This window comes from Chiloscyllium punctatum, chromosome 22, assembly GCF_047496795.1.
Source record: "Chiloscyllium punctatum isolate Juve2018m chromosome 22, sChiPun1.3, whole genome shotgun sequence".
In the NCBI taxonomy this organism is placed as follows: domain Eukaryota; kingdom Metazoa; phylum Chordata; class Chondrichthyes; order Orectolobiformes; family Hemiscylliidae; genus Chiloscyllium; species Chiloscyllium punctatum.
The window spans coordinates 47726247-47742856 of NC_092760.1; the positions used below are offsets into that span (position 1 = coordinate 47726247).

Genomic DNA, 16610 nt, shown 5'->3' on the forward strand with positions numbered 1-16610 from the left:
GCAGGTTGACTCTGGTTGATGAGTCATTGCCCTGAGAAGTGAACCAGCAGATGGCTGTCACCTCTTTTGCTGTAATGAAACAGATGCTGGGTGTGTTCATGTCCTTTCTGTCTACAAACAGCATGGCCCAGTGTATTAATGTGTAGCTTTCAGGACATGAAAATGTACCATACTGCCTGTCCAACTTAAAGTCTGAATCTGTTGTTAGCGTAATACTTTGTACATCCAGGATTACATAGTAAATGTTGTCCAATTGTGGAATCATATCTAAAGTTTGACACTGTCTTGAGTTTTTAAAAGGTGCCGTTAGGTTGGGTACAGTCAATATCTCACTTGTTTTGAACAGCTAAAGGGATATGTCATATGATGTGATTTGCCAGCCTTGAGTCATATTTGGCATCACACCAGAGCTGAAATTCATAGACCACATTATTCATTTGTGAGATGGGCAGAATATCTTTTTGACTAGATGACAACTCCTTACAGGTGTATAATGGCAATGGGAGTGAACTCAAGGGTGAAATCAGGATGGCAAAAAGGGGACATGAGAAAGCTATGGCAAAAAGAGTTATGGAGAACCCAAACAGATTCTACAAATACATTAAGGACAAAAGAGCAACTGGGGGAGAATAGGGTCCACTAAAGATCAACAAGACTTGTCTATGTATGGAACTACAGGTGATGGGCGAGATACTAAACAAGTATTTTGCGTCGGTTTTTTTTTACTTTATAGATATGGAAGCTAGAGAGTGAAGCTTGGAGTGATAAATAGTGATGTCTTGAAAAGGGTCCACATTACAGAGGAGGTTTTTTAGAGATCTTGAAACACAAAGATGGCTAAGTTCTGAGACCTGATCAGGTGTACTCCACAATTTTGTGGGAAGTTCGCGAAGTCACCTCTGCAGAGATATATTTGTACCATCAGTAGACACAGGTGAGGTGCTGAAAGACTGCAGATTGGCTAACGTCATGCTATTACTTAAGAAATGTGGTAAAGAAAAGCCAGGAAACTATCGAGCAGTGAGCCCGATGTGTGTGATGGGTAAGATGTTGTAGGGGATTCTGAGGGACAGGATTTATATGTATTTGGAAAGGCAAGGACTGATCAGGGCTAGTCAACATGGCTTTGTGAATGGGAAATTGTGTCTCACTAACTTAACTGAGTTTTTTTTTGAAGAAGTGACAAAGAAGATTAATGAAGGCAGAGAAGTGGACGTTGTCTGTGTACACTTCAGCAAGGCATGTGATGAGTTTCTGCCTGGTAGACTGGTTACCAAGGTTAGTCTTGGTGAAGCTGCGTGCTCCCATGAGGAGGTTGAACAGTTTATCAACTCTATCAACACCTTCCGCCCCGACCTCAAATTCACCTGGACCATCTCAGCAACCTCCCTCCCCTTCCTGGACCTCTCCATCACTGTCTCTGGTGACCGACTAACCACCAGCTCCCACAGCTACCTAGACTACACCTCCTCCCACCCTACCTCCTGTAAAAATGCCATCCCTTATTCCCAATTCCTCTGCCTCCATCACCTCTGTTCCCAGGATGACCAATTCTACCTCAGAAAGTCCCACCATGGCCTCCTTCTTCCACGATCGCAACTTCCATTCCCACGTGGTTGACAATGCCCTCCAGCACATCTCCTCCACTTCACGCTCCATCCCACCTCTCCCAATGCGACAAGGACAGAACGCCCCTGGTCCTCACCTTCCACCCCACTAACCTCCGTATAGAACGCATCATCCTCTGCCACTTCTGCCACCTCCAAAAGGACCCGACCACCAGAGACATATTTCCCTCCCCACCCCTATCAGCGTTCCGAAAAGACCATTCCCTCCACGACTCCCTCGTCAGGTCCACACCCCCCACCAGCCCACACCCCACTCCTGGCACCTTTCCCTGCCACCACAGGAAGTGCAAACCCTGCGCCCACACCACTACCCTCACCTCTATCCAAGGCCAAAAGGGATCCTTCCACATCGGTGAGAAATTCACCTGCACCTCTACCAATGTCATCTATTGCATCTGTTGCACCCAGTGTGGTTTCCTCTACATCGGGGAGATAGGACGCTTTCTTGCAGATCGTTTCAGAGAACATCTTTGTGACACCTGCACCCACCAAACTCACCGTCCTGTGGCAGAACACTTCAACTCCCCCTCCCACTCTGTCAAGCATATGCAGGTCCTGAGACTCCTCCACTGCCAAACTGTTCCACCCAACACCTGGAGGAGGAACGCCTTCTATTCCGCCTTGGGACATTGCAATTACAAGGATAAATGTGGATTTCACCAGCTTCCTGATTTCCCCTCCCCCCACATTATCCCAATCCCAAGTCTCCAGCTTGGCACCACCCTCCGGACCCGTCCATCACTCTCTCCCTCTGACCTATCACCTTCTCCCTCAGCTTCCTCCACCTATCATTTTCCTAGTTACCTCCCCCCAACCCCATCCCCCTCCCATTTATCTCTCAGCCCCAACCCACAAGCCTCATTCCTGATGAAGGACTTATGCTCGAAATGTTGATTCTCCTGCTCCTTGGATGCTGCCTGACTTGCTGTGCTTTTCCAGCACCACACTCTCGACTCTGATCTCCAGCATCTGCAGTCCTCGCTTTACCCAGACTGGTTAGCAAGGCTAGATCACATGGAATATAGGGACAGCGAGCTATTTGGATGCAAAATTGGTTTGAATGTAGCCCGACATGGGGTGGTGGGAGAAGGTTGCTTTACTGACTGGAGGCCCATGACCAGCAGAGAGCTGCAAGGATGGGTGCAGGGTGCACTGTTTTTTCTCATTTTTGATGATTAGATTAGATTACTTACAGTGTGGAAACAGCCCCTTCGGCCCAACGAGTCCACACTGACCCTCCAAAGAGCAACCCACCCAGTCCCATTCCCCTACATTTACCCCTTCACCTAACACTATGGGCAATTTAACATGGTCAATTCACCTAACCTGCACATTTTTGGACTGTGGGAGGAAACCGGAGCACCAGGAGGAAACCCACACAGACACGGGGAGAATGTGCAAACCACACAGACAGTTGCCTGAGGCGGGAATTGAACCCGGGTCTCTGGCGCTGTGAGGCAGCAGTGCTAACCACTGTGCCACCATTCTGCCCAAAATGATTCTTATAAATGATTTCGATAAGAGTGTAGGAGGTATGGTTAGTAGGTTTGCAATTGACACCAAAATCGGTGGTGTAAGGTATTGGGAAGAAGGTTATCAAAGATTAAAATAGGATCTTGATCAGATGAGCCACTGAACCGAAGATTGGCAGATGGAGTTTAATTTAGATAAATGTGAGTTGTACATCTTGGAAAGGCAAATTCGAGCAGGTTTATACACTTAATGATAAGGTCCTGAGGACTATTGCCAAACAAAGAGAACTTGGAGTGCAGGTTCATACTTCCTTGAAAGTGGAGTTGCAGGTAGACAGGGTTGTGAAGGTGGTGTTTGGTTTGCTTGGCTTTATTGGTCAATGCATTGAGTACAGGAGTTGGGGTGTTATGTGTGGCTGTATAGGACTTTGGTTAGACTACTTTTGGAACACTGCATTCAAATCTGGTCTCCCTCCTATCGGAAGGATGTTGTGAAACTTGAAAGGGTTCAGAAAAGATTTACAAGGATGTTGCCAGGGTTGGAGGGTTTGAGCTGTAGGAGAAGGCAGAATGGGCTGCGGCTGTTTTCCCAGAGTGTCGGAGGTTGAGGGATGACCTTTTAGACGTTTATAAAATCATGAGGGGCATGGATAAGGTGAATAGCCAATATCTTTTTTCCCAGAAGTAGAAGCGTCCAAAACTAGAGGGCTTGATTTAAGGTGAGAGGGGAAAGATTTAAAAAGGACCTAAGGGGCAACATTTTCACACAGAGGGTGGTGCATGTATGGAATGACCTGCCGGAGTAAGTGGCGGAGGCTAGTATAATTACAACATTTAAAAGGCATCTGGATGGATTCATGAATAGGAAGGGTTTAGAAGGATATGGGCAAATGCTGACAAATGGGACTAGATTAATTTAGGAAATCTGATCAGCAGGGACGAGTTGGATGGAAGGGTCTGTTTCTGTGCTGTACACCTCTGTGACTCTATTAGTAGTGATTGCCACTCATGTTGCTACTCATCATAGCAGCATGAAACAGACAGCTCTCGCTGCCTTAACTTTAAATCTGGGGATTCTACTTTCTCTCCATTCTCTTTGATCCCTTTAGTTCCAGAACTATATCTAACTTTCTCATGAAAACATTCAATATTTTGGCTTCAACCACTTTCTGTGGCAGAGAATTCCACCAGCTCAACATTCTCTGGGTGAAGTACTTTCTCCCCATCTCAGTCCTAACTGACTTACCATGTATCAATAAAATGTGACTTCTGGTTCTGAGCTCTTCAGTCATCAGGAGCATCTGTTTACTCTGTCTAGTCTTGTTAAAACTTTATAGGTTTCCATGAGATCCTTCTTCATTTTTCTAAACTCCAGTGAATAAAGTCCTAATCAATCCAGTCTCTATTCATAGATAGTCCTGCCAATCCAGGAATATAGCTGGTAAATCTTTGTTGCATTCCAGAACATCCTTTCTCAGATAAGACAACCAAAACTGCACACAATACTACAGGTCTTCTTCAAGGAAGACATCCTTGCAAAAGGATGTGCAGGAGGTTAAAATCTTCGAGGAGAAAGGGAGGACTGCAGATGCTGGAGATCAGAGCTGAAAATGTGTTGCTGGAAAAGCGCAGCAGGTCTGGCAGCATCCAAGGAGCAGGAGAATCGACATTTCGGGCATGAGCCCTTCTTCAGGAATGAGGAAAATGTGCCCAGCAGGCGAAGATAAAAGGTAGGGAGGAGGGACTTGGGGGAGGGGTGTTGGAAATGCGATAGGTGGAAGGAAGTTAAGGTGAGGGTGATAGGCCGGAGTGGTCAGGAAGAAGATTGCAGGTTAGGAAGGTGGTGCTGAGTTCGAGGGTTGGGACTGAGACTGAGACAAGGTGGGGGGAGGGGAAATGAGGAAACTGGAGAAATCTGACTTCATACTTGTCCAAGGTCCTGTATTGCAGCAAGACATTTCTGCTCTTGTACTCAAATCCTCCTGCTATGAAGGCTAGCATACCATTTGCTTTCTTCCCTGCCTGCTGCATCTGCATGCTTACCTTCAGGGACCACTGCACAAGGATTTCCATGTCTCGTTGCATCTCTCTCTTTCTCAATCTGTCGGCATTCAGCTAATAATCAGCCTTCCTATATTTTGCTACTGAAGTGGATAACCACCCATTTATCTACATTATACTTCATCTGCCATGTATTCGCCTACTCGCACATTTCCACATCCCCCTCACAGCTCACCCTCCAACTCAACATCATGTCATTTGCAAAACTGGAGATACTACATTTAGTTCCGTCACATTAATCATTAATATATATCATGAATAACAGGAATCTGAGCACTGATCCCTGTGGTACCCCACTAGTTACTGCCTGCCAATCAGAAAGAGACATGTTCATTCCTATTCTTTGTTTTCTATCAGCCCTCTGTCCTGTCAGTACACTCCTGTCAATCCCAGGTGCTTTACTTTTACACACTAACCTCTTATGTGGGACCATATCGAAAGCCTTCTGAAAGTCCAAGTCCACACATCATTGGATCCCCTTTGTTAACTCTACTAGCTACAACCTCATAAAATCTAAGTAGGTTTGTTAAACATGATTTCTCTTTCTTAAGTCTGTGCTTTGCCTAATCACTATTTTCCAAGTGCTCCACTATTAAATCTTTTATTGGTGTCAGGTTCAGTCAATAATTCTCCTTTTTCTCTTTACCTCCTGTTTTAAATTGTGGGGTTAAATTAGCTACAGTCCAATCTATAGGAACTGTAGATAATCTTGAAAAGAATCAGTTTGTCATGTTCCTTGCAAGTTTTCCCTCAATCATTTTTCCGCTTTTAATCAATCCCTTTATCCTCCTTTGCTCAAACTTGAAGTACTCCCAATCATCAGGTCAGTTAGCTCTGTTGGCTGGATGGCTGGTTTGTGATGCAGAGTGGCATTGACAGAGTGTTCAATTTCTGCATGGCTGAGATTACCACTTTTTCACGGACCGTGGTGCAAGCCTGGAATGAGCTGCCGGAGGAAGTGGTGCAGGCTGGTACAATTACAACATTTAAAAGGCATCTGGATGTGTGTTTAGAGGGATATGGACCAAGTGCTGGCAAATGGGACTAGATTAGGTTAGGATATCTGGTCAGCATGGACGGGTTGGACTGAAGGGTCTGTTTCCATGCAGTACATCTCTATGACTCTATGACTCTCCATCTCAACCTCACCCTTCACTTGAGGTGTGGTGCACCTTAGGTTGAACTCCACCAGTCATCTGTCACTAATGAGAGAATAGCCCTATGGTTTGGTAAGACTATGGGTGACTTTACCTTTATATCATAAGACAATAAGAAATAGGAGTAGATCATTCAGCCCCTTGAGCCTGCTCCACTAGTCAATAAAATCATGGCTGCTCTGACATTCCTGACATTCACTTTCCCGCCCTTTCCCAGTAATTCTCAATTCCCCTACTGATCAAGAATTTCCCTCAGCCTTAATTATACTCAAAGACACTATCCTCACAGCTCTCTACTGCAGGCATTCCAAAGACTCTCAACCTGCAACGAAGAAATTCCTCCTCATCTCAGCCTTAAAATATTGTACTTTATTCTGATTCTATGCTCTCTGATGCTAGACTCTCCCATGTAGGAAAATAGCATTTTCCCTGCTAAGCCCCTTAAGAATCATATATTTCAATGAAAACACCTCTTACTCTTCTAAACACCAGTGTGTAGGGTCCCAACTTGGTTAGCCTTTGACAATCCCTCCATATGGGGATCATCCAAGCAAACCTTCCCTGAACTGCCTCCAATGAAGTTATATATTTCCTTAAATAAGGAAACCAAAGCTGCTCATGATACTCTAGATGTGGTCTCACCAGCATCTTGTACAGTTGCAGTAAGACTTCCCTACTCTCTACTCCACTCCTTTGAAATAAGGGCCTTCATTCCATTAGCCTTCCTGATTACCTGCTACACTTGTGGGCCAGCTTTCTGTGTTACATGTACATGTATGTCCAGGTCCCTCTATGTTACAGCTTTCTGCAGTTTTTCCCCTAATTATATAATATTCTGTTCTTTTGTCCTCCCTTCCAAAGTGAACTTGATATCTTTCCGCATTGTACTCCAATTGCCAACATTTTGTCCAACCTATCAATATCGCTCTGTAAACCATTTGTAACCCTACACAGCATACCTTTCTGCATATTTTAGTGTTTTCTGCAAATTTGGCTACAGTACATATACTTATTTTTCCCAAGTCACTGATATAAACATTGTGAATAATTACAGTTCCAGCACTGATCTTTGTGGGACCCCATTGGTTATGGGTCACGAATCTGAAAAACGAACCCTGATCACCACTCGTCCATGAATCACTTCTTTATCCATGCCAATATACTACCTCGAAAACCATGGGTTCTTAATTTATGACTTAGCCTTTTGTGAGAAACCTTACTGAATGCCTTCTGGAAGTCCACTATCCACTTGGGTTGAGACTTGCTTGAAAAATTTTAATAAATTAATCACGATTTCCCTTTTTGTGAAACCATGCTGATTCTGCTTGATTAGATTATGATTTTCCAAATGTTCTGCTAGAATTTCCTTAATAATTGATTCCAATGCTTTTCCAACAATAGACGTTAGGTTAATTGGCCTACAGTTATCCGCATTTTGCCTCCCTCCTTTTTTGAACAGGGATGTCACATTAGCAGGTTTCCAATTCTCGGTTACTTCTCCAGAAACAAGTGATTTTTGGAAAGCTACAACCAAGGCATCCATTATCTGTGTAGCTTCCTCTTTAGGATCCTAGGATAAAAACCATTAATGCCAGTGGGCCTATTTGCCTTTAGGTCCCATTAACCTGTCTAACACTACTTCTCTAGTGATAATACTTAAGACTGAAGAATAAAGCGGAGGAATTAATGACTTGTTGAGGTATCTTCCACCATAAAGACTGATGCAAAATATCTGGAACTAAACTGCCATTTTCTAGTTCTGCAAAACTGTTTCCCTAGATTCATTTTCTAAGGGGCCTATGTCTATTTTGACCTTTCTCGTTCTTTTTATATATTTAAAGAAGCTCTTATTGTCAGTTTTTATACTCCTCACTGGTTTGCCCTCATACTTTATTTTCTCTATGACCTTTTTACTCCTCATTTGCTGGATTTTGAATTTATCCCAGTCTTCGAGGCTATCACTGACTTCTGCCTCCTTCTATGTTTTTCTTTCAGCTTAATACTCTCAACTTCCTTGTTTAGCCATAGTTGTTTTATCTCTCTCTTAGAATCTTTCTTCATTACTGCAATATATTTTTTCTGATAGTCATGAATTACTTCCTTAAATGGAAGCAGTCTGCCACTGCTTGCTTACTGTCATTCCTGCTCATCTATCTGCCCAGTTGACTTTATGGTCACTCTTCCCCAAGGGGAGTTGCACAGCCAGATTGCCAATTATTCCTTTCTCATTACACCATAACCAGAGTAGGATGGTCTGTTCTCTAGTCAGTTCTCTACATTTGCTTGGACAAGACTGCTGATGGCACTGTTCATTAATGATATATATCACCATCTCATTATCATCTCCATTCTCCTTCTACACTCAGTTTTAGTACAGCAATGATAGTGCAATGCAATGAATCAGTGACCTTGGATTAGGATAGGAAATATCTGATGTAGCCCTATCATTAGTGACCACTGTACATGAGCGAATTGGGTGAGGTCCAGAATTGTATTGTATTCTAATGTACTGCCCATCATGACTGAATGGCCTGGTGTTGCTTGCAATGTAGGTATACATATGGAGAACCATCACTGGGGTTCTCATAAATAACCGCACCAAACATATCCATCAGCAAATTTGAGAAAGATGGGAAGAAAATTGCTTCTATAAAGGAACATCAAGCAAGCAAGAAAGAAAATATTCTGCATTTCACAATCAATAATGACTAAAAATATTATTCTTCCACCCGATTTTTGACAAAAAGCTATATAAACCCACGATGCTGGCAGCAGGAATTCCCATTTGTGACAGCAAGTCTAAAAACCAAGTGTGCCTGCTGGTAATCACATCTGGTGCCATTCTGGAAATATCTTTTGGAAAGGAACTGCTTTTTGATGAGCATCGTCCATGCATTCAGGTGTCACTACACCCAAGTGGAGTGTAGCAGCCAAACAAGCAAGGCAAGCAAATTAACCGTGTGATTTACTTTGTCACTTTTCTTTTTACATACTGCAACTTGCAAGGTTACTGATGTTGAAGGGGAATTAAAATAAGACACTTCTTACATCTTTCATTTGGTGACTTCACAGCTTCAGGAAATTTCGAACTGGAGTCTCCCTGGTTATTCATTGAGATGGATTAAGATGCATTCTGCACTGAAAAATTATTTCACACCTTGTTGTCATCGGATGATAATAGCTTCATTTATTTTGCCGAGTTGCCATTTGTTGGTTGTCAATACTGTAAAGAGTTACTTGTCTGACACTGTGTACATGAATTATTACCAACATTGCTATTTGAATTAAAAGCTACAGCGGATGCTGTTTGTAATAGTTAAAAGCTGCCAAAAAAATGAACAGTTTCAAAATCTAAATCAAGATTAATGTGAGTTCATGAAAACAAACCTTTTGAGGTTTGACACTATCTCAGTAAATCATAATACATTCTGCTCTGAATTATAACACAGGCAAATAATAAATTAGTTTTCAAAGATTTTGTTTCCACATTTCTGCTTGCTATTTGCATTAAAATATATAATGTATCTGACATGAACAAATTAAACTTCTGAAGCACGCAATTATTAAAACATATTTTGCTTCTTTTCTTACAACAGCAAAATGGGAACATACCCGCAACTGGTTTCTAACAAGCTGTCGCCAACCTGCAGTGAAGCCATTCCAAAGTCTGCTATTCTGATGTTATTCTTTTCATCCAACAATAAATTTTCTGGCTTCAAGTCCCTGTGGCTGTAGGAAAAAGACAGGGTAAGAATTACTAGAGGTTACCTTCACAACTCTATTTAAGTGGAAAAAAAATCAAGATAAACTTTTTTTGCCTTCCAGTCTATTCCTGTTCATTGTATTTTCAATCACTGTCTGATGAGTTTAGTCAGCTGAACTGACAATTGCTTTTGCATTTACTCAGAAAAGCTCCTGGAGAGAAATTCTTCAAAATAACAGGAGGAAACTAATGATGGAAATACGCAACAGGTCAGGCAGCACCTGGAACAGTTTATTGGTCAACTTCATGAGTCACAGCTTGCGTTAAAATGCAACATTTACATGAAGGGCTCCATTTAAAACACATTCTTTCCCTTTCAATCTCTGTTGTCCATTTAGTGAGACATAAATTCAAAATAGTTGTATTTATTTTATTGGTGTAAACACAACAATGACAAGTATAGCAAAAGGTCCAAACCATGTGCATATGGCCTACCACTAAATTTGCCATGACCTTTTTGTTTCAGTGACGATGACCCTCAACTGATATAAGTGCAGGGCTTGCTTTAATATAGAAATGAAGGTCCTGCCTTCACTTCTGGAAAGTTCAAGAAGACTAATCAAAGTTTGGGTTGCACAAGCATTGACTAGTACTTCATCTACAGTGGTCTAATTAGAGTCAAAGTAACTGACAGGGAGGTTATTTTTCCAACTTCTCTCAATGTGGAGCCAAGGGGAGCAGAAATACTCTTCCTGGCTGCACATTAATACTCTGGGTTGCTGATAGCCCACGTATTTACTTTTATAGCCTTAAACATAGCCATGAGCTACTTCAGATATCCAAAGTACCTGAACCAATCAGCAGCTGCCCAAGGTATCCTTCCAGCTCTCCAGCTATTCCAATGAGACCAATGGCCAAATTTAGAATGGCATCAAACCCCTTGCACCTGGCAAGTGAATCCAGAATGCCAATCATTTCACAGCTGCCTTCAAATTTAAGCTCCTTTATTTTCAGTTTTATTTTAGTTTCAGAATTTGTGAATTCCATTCCTTCTCTTTTCCACCTTTATATCTCTAAAATTAGATTCAGTACCCAATTCCCTAACAATTTTCTTCTCCTTTGTACAGGCTGTCCTTAATTTTGTCCATGAACATAGAAAAAAATACTTTCTATATTTATTATCCTTTGGCTAAATTTCAATAGATCCAATGTTTCATTTCTCACTATCTAGTTAGAAATATATTGTTCTTCCATCAAATGACATTTCCTGTTTTGGTTGTCCTGCCCATTTATTTTCTCAAGCCACATTTGTTTTTATAGACAGCTTGGATTCTCACAATAACTTTTCGCTGTAGGAAAGAAATTTTTTTACTTTTCATTTCCTCAGCAACGCTTTTTCTTTCAGTAGTATATGTCTACGCTTTATTCTGTGTCAATGTCTTCATCATCTCACTTGACTTTGCCTCACGCTGCAGTTCTAAAGTTATGTATTCATTCTCTTTTCCATTATTAGCCCAACTCCAGACTTCACCATTTTGTGGTCACTCTTGCTTAAGTGCTCTCTAACCCTTACCCATTTTACCATTCTCTGGTTGTTACATAAATGCATTTCTAGCTTCCAACTCAGAGTAATGCAGTCTACATGTGCATCAACATTTTATTGCATCACACCACAGTTATACTATACAGTGCACTAAATTATTGTTATTGTTGACAGAACTTAATTGGTCACATTACAAAGTAACTTCAGCATTGACACTAAAAAAAACCGAACTAACATTAAAGCATTAATAATATGACGTGACAGAATCAGATGAAAAGAAAAGCAGGTTTAGTTCCTTCCCATTGTCAAATGATACAAAGCAAATACTGTCACATTCTGCGGGAAAGGAATTAATACCTTTGAAAAAGGAGGATGGAGAAAAATAATGAGAAGAGAGAAACATTTTGGAATTCCAAATAAACTTAAAGTTTGTATCCATTTACTATTTTCACCAGTCCTGTATGTCACCCCAAAGAGCTAGTTATTAGGCTTGCAAATGTGGACATCTATTGGCACTCCCAAAATTCAACTTGGTATAACTGTAAATCAAGGTATCCCTACAATAGGAAACAGGCAGCTAAATGGGTGTAACGCTGGCAAAATACAGAATGACTTTCAAGATGGAGCAAACATATTTTTTTTAAATTGAAATGAGCGTGTTTCATTTAAAATATAACACCTAATGGTTTTCATTTAGGCAGTAACTTAGTTTGTGCATAGCTTGCCATCTATTCAGGCAGGTATTGTTTAGATTCAGTACATTAGAAAAGAAAATTGGCTACTGATGAAGAAAAAAAAAGGAGAAATAAAGATCAGCATATCAATCTATCTTCCAGTCCACTTAAAACTACTTTCAGTAAATTCCATCACAAGTAAATTTAACACAACCCACATGGGTAGTATTATACTCAATGGTCAATTATTCCTTTTACATGTGGTCAACTTCAAAGAACTAATTATCAACAAATACAAGCCATCTATTTTACAATGTAAAACTGTCCAAAAAGCAGAAGGTGACATCACTAAGGCAAGAAACATGACATAGAAATTATTCCAGCTCTTTAAAATGCATACTTAGCTGAACAGAAATTACTACTGTTGACAAAAATAGTTATTCCATCTCTGCAGAGTCCACATGCTTTCTGAACACCTCCTGTCTCAAAACTAAATGAAGATTGTTAGTGTTTGCCACATAAGAAGTAGGGCGGCCTGGAAACAGATACCTCTGAATCCAGTTCAAAAGATAGCTCCAGTGGCAGCGTTTGATTTTTCATGAATAACTTGATGTTGGCACTGCAGCAGCTGTAGTACCTGCTGGCATTATCTCAGAGTCACACTTGATAGTCGCACTAGGAAGCCTTGTACACCAACTGTTCCAACAATGAGCAACTTTTCCCTTATAGCAGGTGCATCAATTAATAAAATATCACTTATGATAGTCTTTGAAGAAGCTTTTTCTAGGTCATGTGAATCAGAGCAGTTAAATTCTTAGATCCTTGCTTTTTCATCCAGTTTCCTATGGCTGAAGCTAATAGCTATCCAAAGACCATCCAAAGCGAATGATGATAAACATTTTGGTCAGCAGCAGCTATAAGATCGGTACTTCTCTGACAAAAAGCCTCTAAAACCAACACTAGCACTATTTTTACAATCTGATTTAAGTTTTCAGAAGACCGTCTCCAAAGAGATTTCAGATCACAGCAGTTTTCTAAATGAATATCCACAATAGGCATTTGCTGGAACAAAGAAACTTAGCCATTCTACTTTGTCCACTTTCCTGACGAAGGGCTTTTGCCCGAAACATCAATTCTCCCGTTCCTCGGATGCTGCCCAACCTGTTGTGATTTTCTAGCACCACACTCTCGACTCTGATCTCCAGCATCTGCAGTCCTCACTTTCTCCTAGTTGATTTCACTTTGTCTGACAATTCACATTCTTCTCTGCCCGATCTCCCTTATTAGAGGATGAATATCATCTTGTGGTATTGTGATATTGTTGGTTGTTACAATGACGGTTTCCCAGGCTCATCATCTTCATCAATGCTGTATTCTCATCCATAGTCCTTAACACATTTATTTTCCTCAATGTCACCATTGTCATATTCATTTTGGTCTTCTCCATCTTCTGAGTTGGGCAAATTAGCAACAGAAGACAGAATAGCCCCAGACCTGATCTTACCTCATAACATATAGAGAATGAGAAAATAAAATTGCAAAATAAAGCAAGAAAATTTCCTAATGGATCATCAGGAAGGCAAATCTGATCCCTACACTAGCAAACAAATTCAATCTGGAGGTTGATGGGAGCATTCAGTCTAATAGTGTGAAACGTAACTAGACTATCCATATAAATACTCCAATTCCAAAAGCAGGTCCAGAGGCTGGGAATTTTGCAGTGAGTAACTCATTTCCTGGCTTGTGAAAGATCTGCTGGCCATCTAGAGGATATCAGACAGGATTGCAATGAAATCGTACCCAGTTGCCCATTTGAACACAGACTCAACAACAATCAAAATGCAAAACATCATCTAAGGCAAAGCAGCTAGCTTGTGCAGCAGCCTATCCACCCACAGTGCACAAAGACAGCAGTGTGAACCATCTCCAAGATGCACTACAGCAACTCAGAAAACCTATTCTGAAAGCACCAAACCCAATTCCACTAACACCAAAAAAGAAAACAGGCAGCATGTGTATATCAGCATCGGAATCTGCATGTTCTCTTCCAGGTTATTCACCATCCTAACTCATAACTATATCATCATCCTTTAACTGATGCCAGATCAAAATCCTGGAACTTCCCTCCGAACAGCACTTTGGGTGTATTTACAGCCCGTGGACTACAATGGTTCAAAGGGGTAGCTCACCACCATCTTCTTGAGGGCAATCAGAGATGGGAAATAATCACCTGACATTTCCCTCTGCAGATAATGACAAACATGCTGTATACCTCCAACATTCCTTTGTTTGCATTTTATAAGCATTGTCAAGGTCATTCAAACACTAATTCCAGCACATTGCAAATGTGTCCAGCTGTGCAAAGAAGAAGTCTGATTGTTATACTCAAACTGCAATGATTTCTATAAGTACATGAAATTATAACCTATCACATGTGCTGTAGTTCAAAATCTGATTGCGACTATTATGAATGACTGATCACTGGATATGCAGATGAATATCTCCCGATTCCTTTGAATTATTAGTACATCACCATAATATTTTGGAACAGACAAGCAGCATACTGAGTGAAGAATAGAGAAGTAAATTATTTAGTAGATCAGATTAGATGATTTAACATCACAAAGACAAATAGTTAGAAAGCCATGCAGCCAGAGCCACAGACCAGCAAATACTGGTAAGACCAAGTACAACAATATAAGTGGATCAGAAACAAATAGACATGCAGGCTCTGAACCATTCATCTTCAGTTTTTAATTAAATCTTAACTCATGTAAGTCTATAATTAATTATATGCAGTTGTTCTATTTTTACATATTTAAACATACAGATCATTGAATCAATAGCAGCAAAATTTCAGCATTCTTTAAAAAAAGTGTAGTTAAATATTGAATATTTACCTGTTTGGCAGATAGAGTCATAGAGATGTACAGCATGGAAACAGACCCTTCGGTCCAACACGTCCATGCCAACCAGATATCCCAACCCAATCTAGTCCCACCTGCCAGCATCCAGCCCATATCCCTCCAAACCCTTCCTATTCATATACCCATCCAAATACCTCTTAAATGTTGCAAATGTACCAGCCTCCACCACTTCCTCTGGCAGCTCATTCCATACATGTACCACCCTATGCATGAAAAAGTTGCCCCTTAGGTCTCTTTTATATCTTTCCCCTCTCACCCTAAACCTACGCCCTCTAGTTCTGGACTCTCCGACCCCAGGGAAAAGACTTTGTCTATTTATCCTATCCATTCCCTCATAATTATGAAATCATTTTCTTTTACAATTATGAAATAATGTACACAAAGGACCTGGGAACCACTACTTTATTGTATATTAGGCAACCATGCTGTACAATCACTGCACAACAATGATTCTAAATCCAAGATACAGTGCAAATTAAAAACTCAGTCTCAGGACTGGGATGAAAAGTTTTTTTCATTGAGGTTTGTGAAACTTTAGAATTCTCTATTCCATAAATCTGTGGCAGCTAAATCAGGAGCCCTCCTCAGAATCCTATATGCTTGAATATGATCGCCTGTCATAATTTTAAACACCAATGACCTAACCTGCACCACCTGTCCTCATAGGAGAAATCCCTTCATTTCAGACGTCAGCAGAGAGAACCTTCTCTGAACGGCCTCCCATGCAAGTATATCCCTTCAAGGAGACATAAACAATACACTGTTCTCCAAATGAGGTCTCACAAATGCCCATAACAACTGGAACAAAACATGTTATACTCCATTTCATTTGCCTTCCTAATTACATGCTGCACCTGCATGTTAGCCTTTTGTGCATCACGTACAAGAACATTGAATTTCCACTATATTGCGGTCCCTCTCCACTTAAATAACAGTCTATTTTTCTGTTCTTCCTACCAACGTGGGCAAGCTCATATTGTACTCCAGTGGCAAAGTTTTTTTTGTCCACTCATTTATCGTTTCTCTATCACTTTGCAGTTTGTGTCCTCATCATATCAGGCTATAATACAGTTCCAAGACAAAGGGGTAATTTAACCCCAAAGAGCATTGCTACAATAATAAATAATGCCTACTTATTTGTCAAAAAAGAATAAAGTAAATGTTTTCCTCACCATAATAAATCCATTTCAGTTCAACACTCAAAGGATAGGCAACAAAGTGGCATTCAGGATACAATCAGGTCATTTATGATCTCAGCGAATGGCTTGATGGACCAAAAGATCTATCCCTCTCCCACTTGCATGTTCATATATTCAAATTCAGTTCTTTTCCTTTAAAATTGATTAATTACACATTATTGAATTCACAGCTAGAATGATTAAATAAAATTTTATATTTTATCCCACTTTATAACATGTATGCTTGTGAGATATGAAGCTTTTGGC

The 16610-nt window shown here is 40.7% G+C and overlaps 1 protein-coding gene across 4 annotated transcripts in view; it reads right to left on the reverse strand.

The window, feature by feature from the left end:
* The window catches only part of brsk2b (BR serine/threonine kinase 2b), a 953061-nt gene that overhangs the window by 174879 nt on the left and 761572 nt on the right, over positions 1-16610 (reverse strand). For all 4 annotated transcript variants that reach the window (XM_072592238.1, XM_072592239.1, XM_072592240.1 and 1 more), the window contains exon 5: positions 9931-10047. In XM_072592238.1, coding sequence (XP_072448339.1) covers positions 9931-10047 — 117 coding nt within the window. The remainder of the gene's footprint in view (positions 1-9930; positions 10048-16610) is intronic.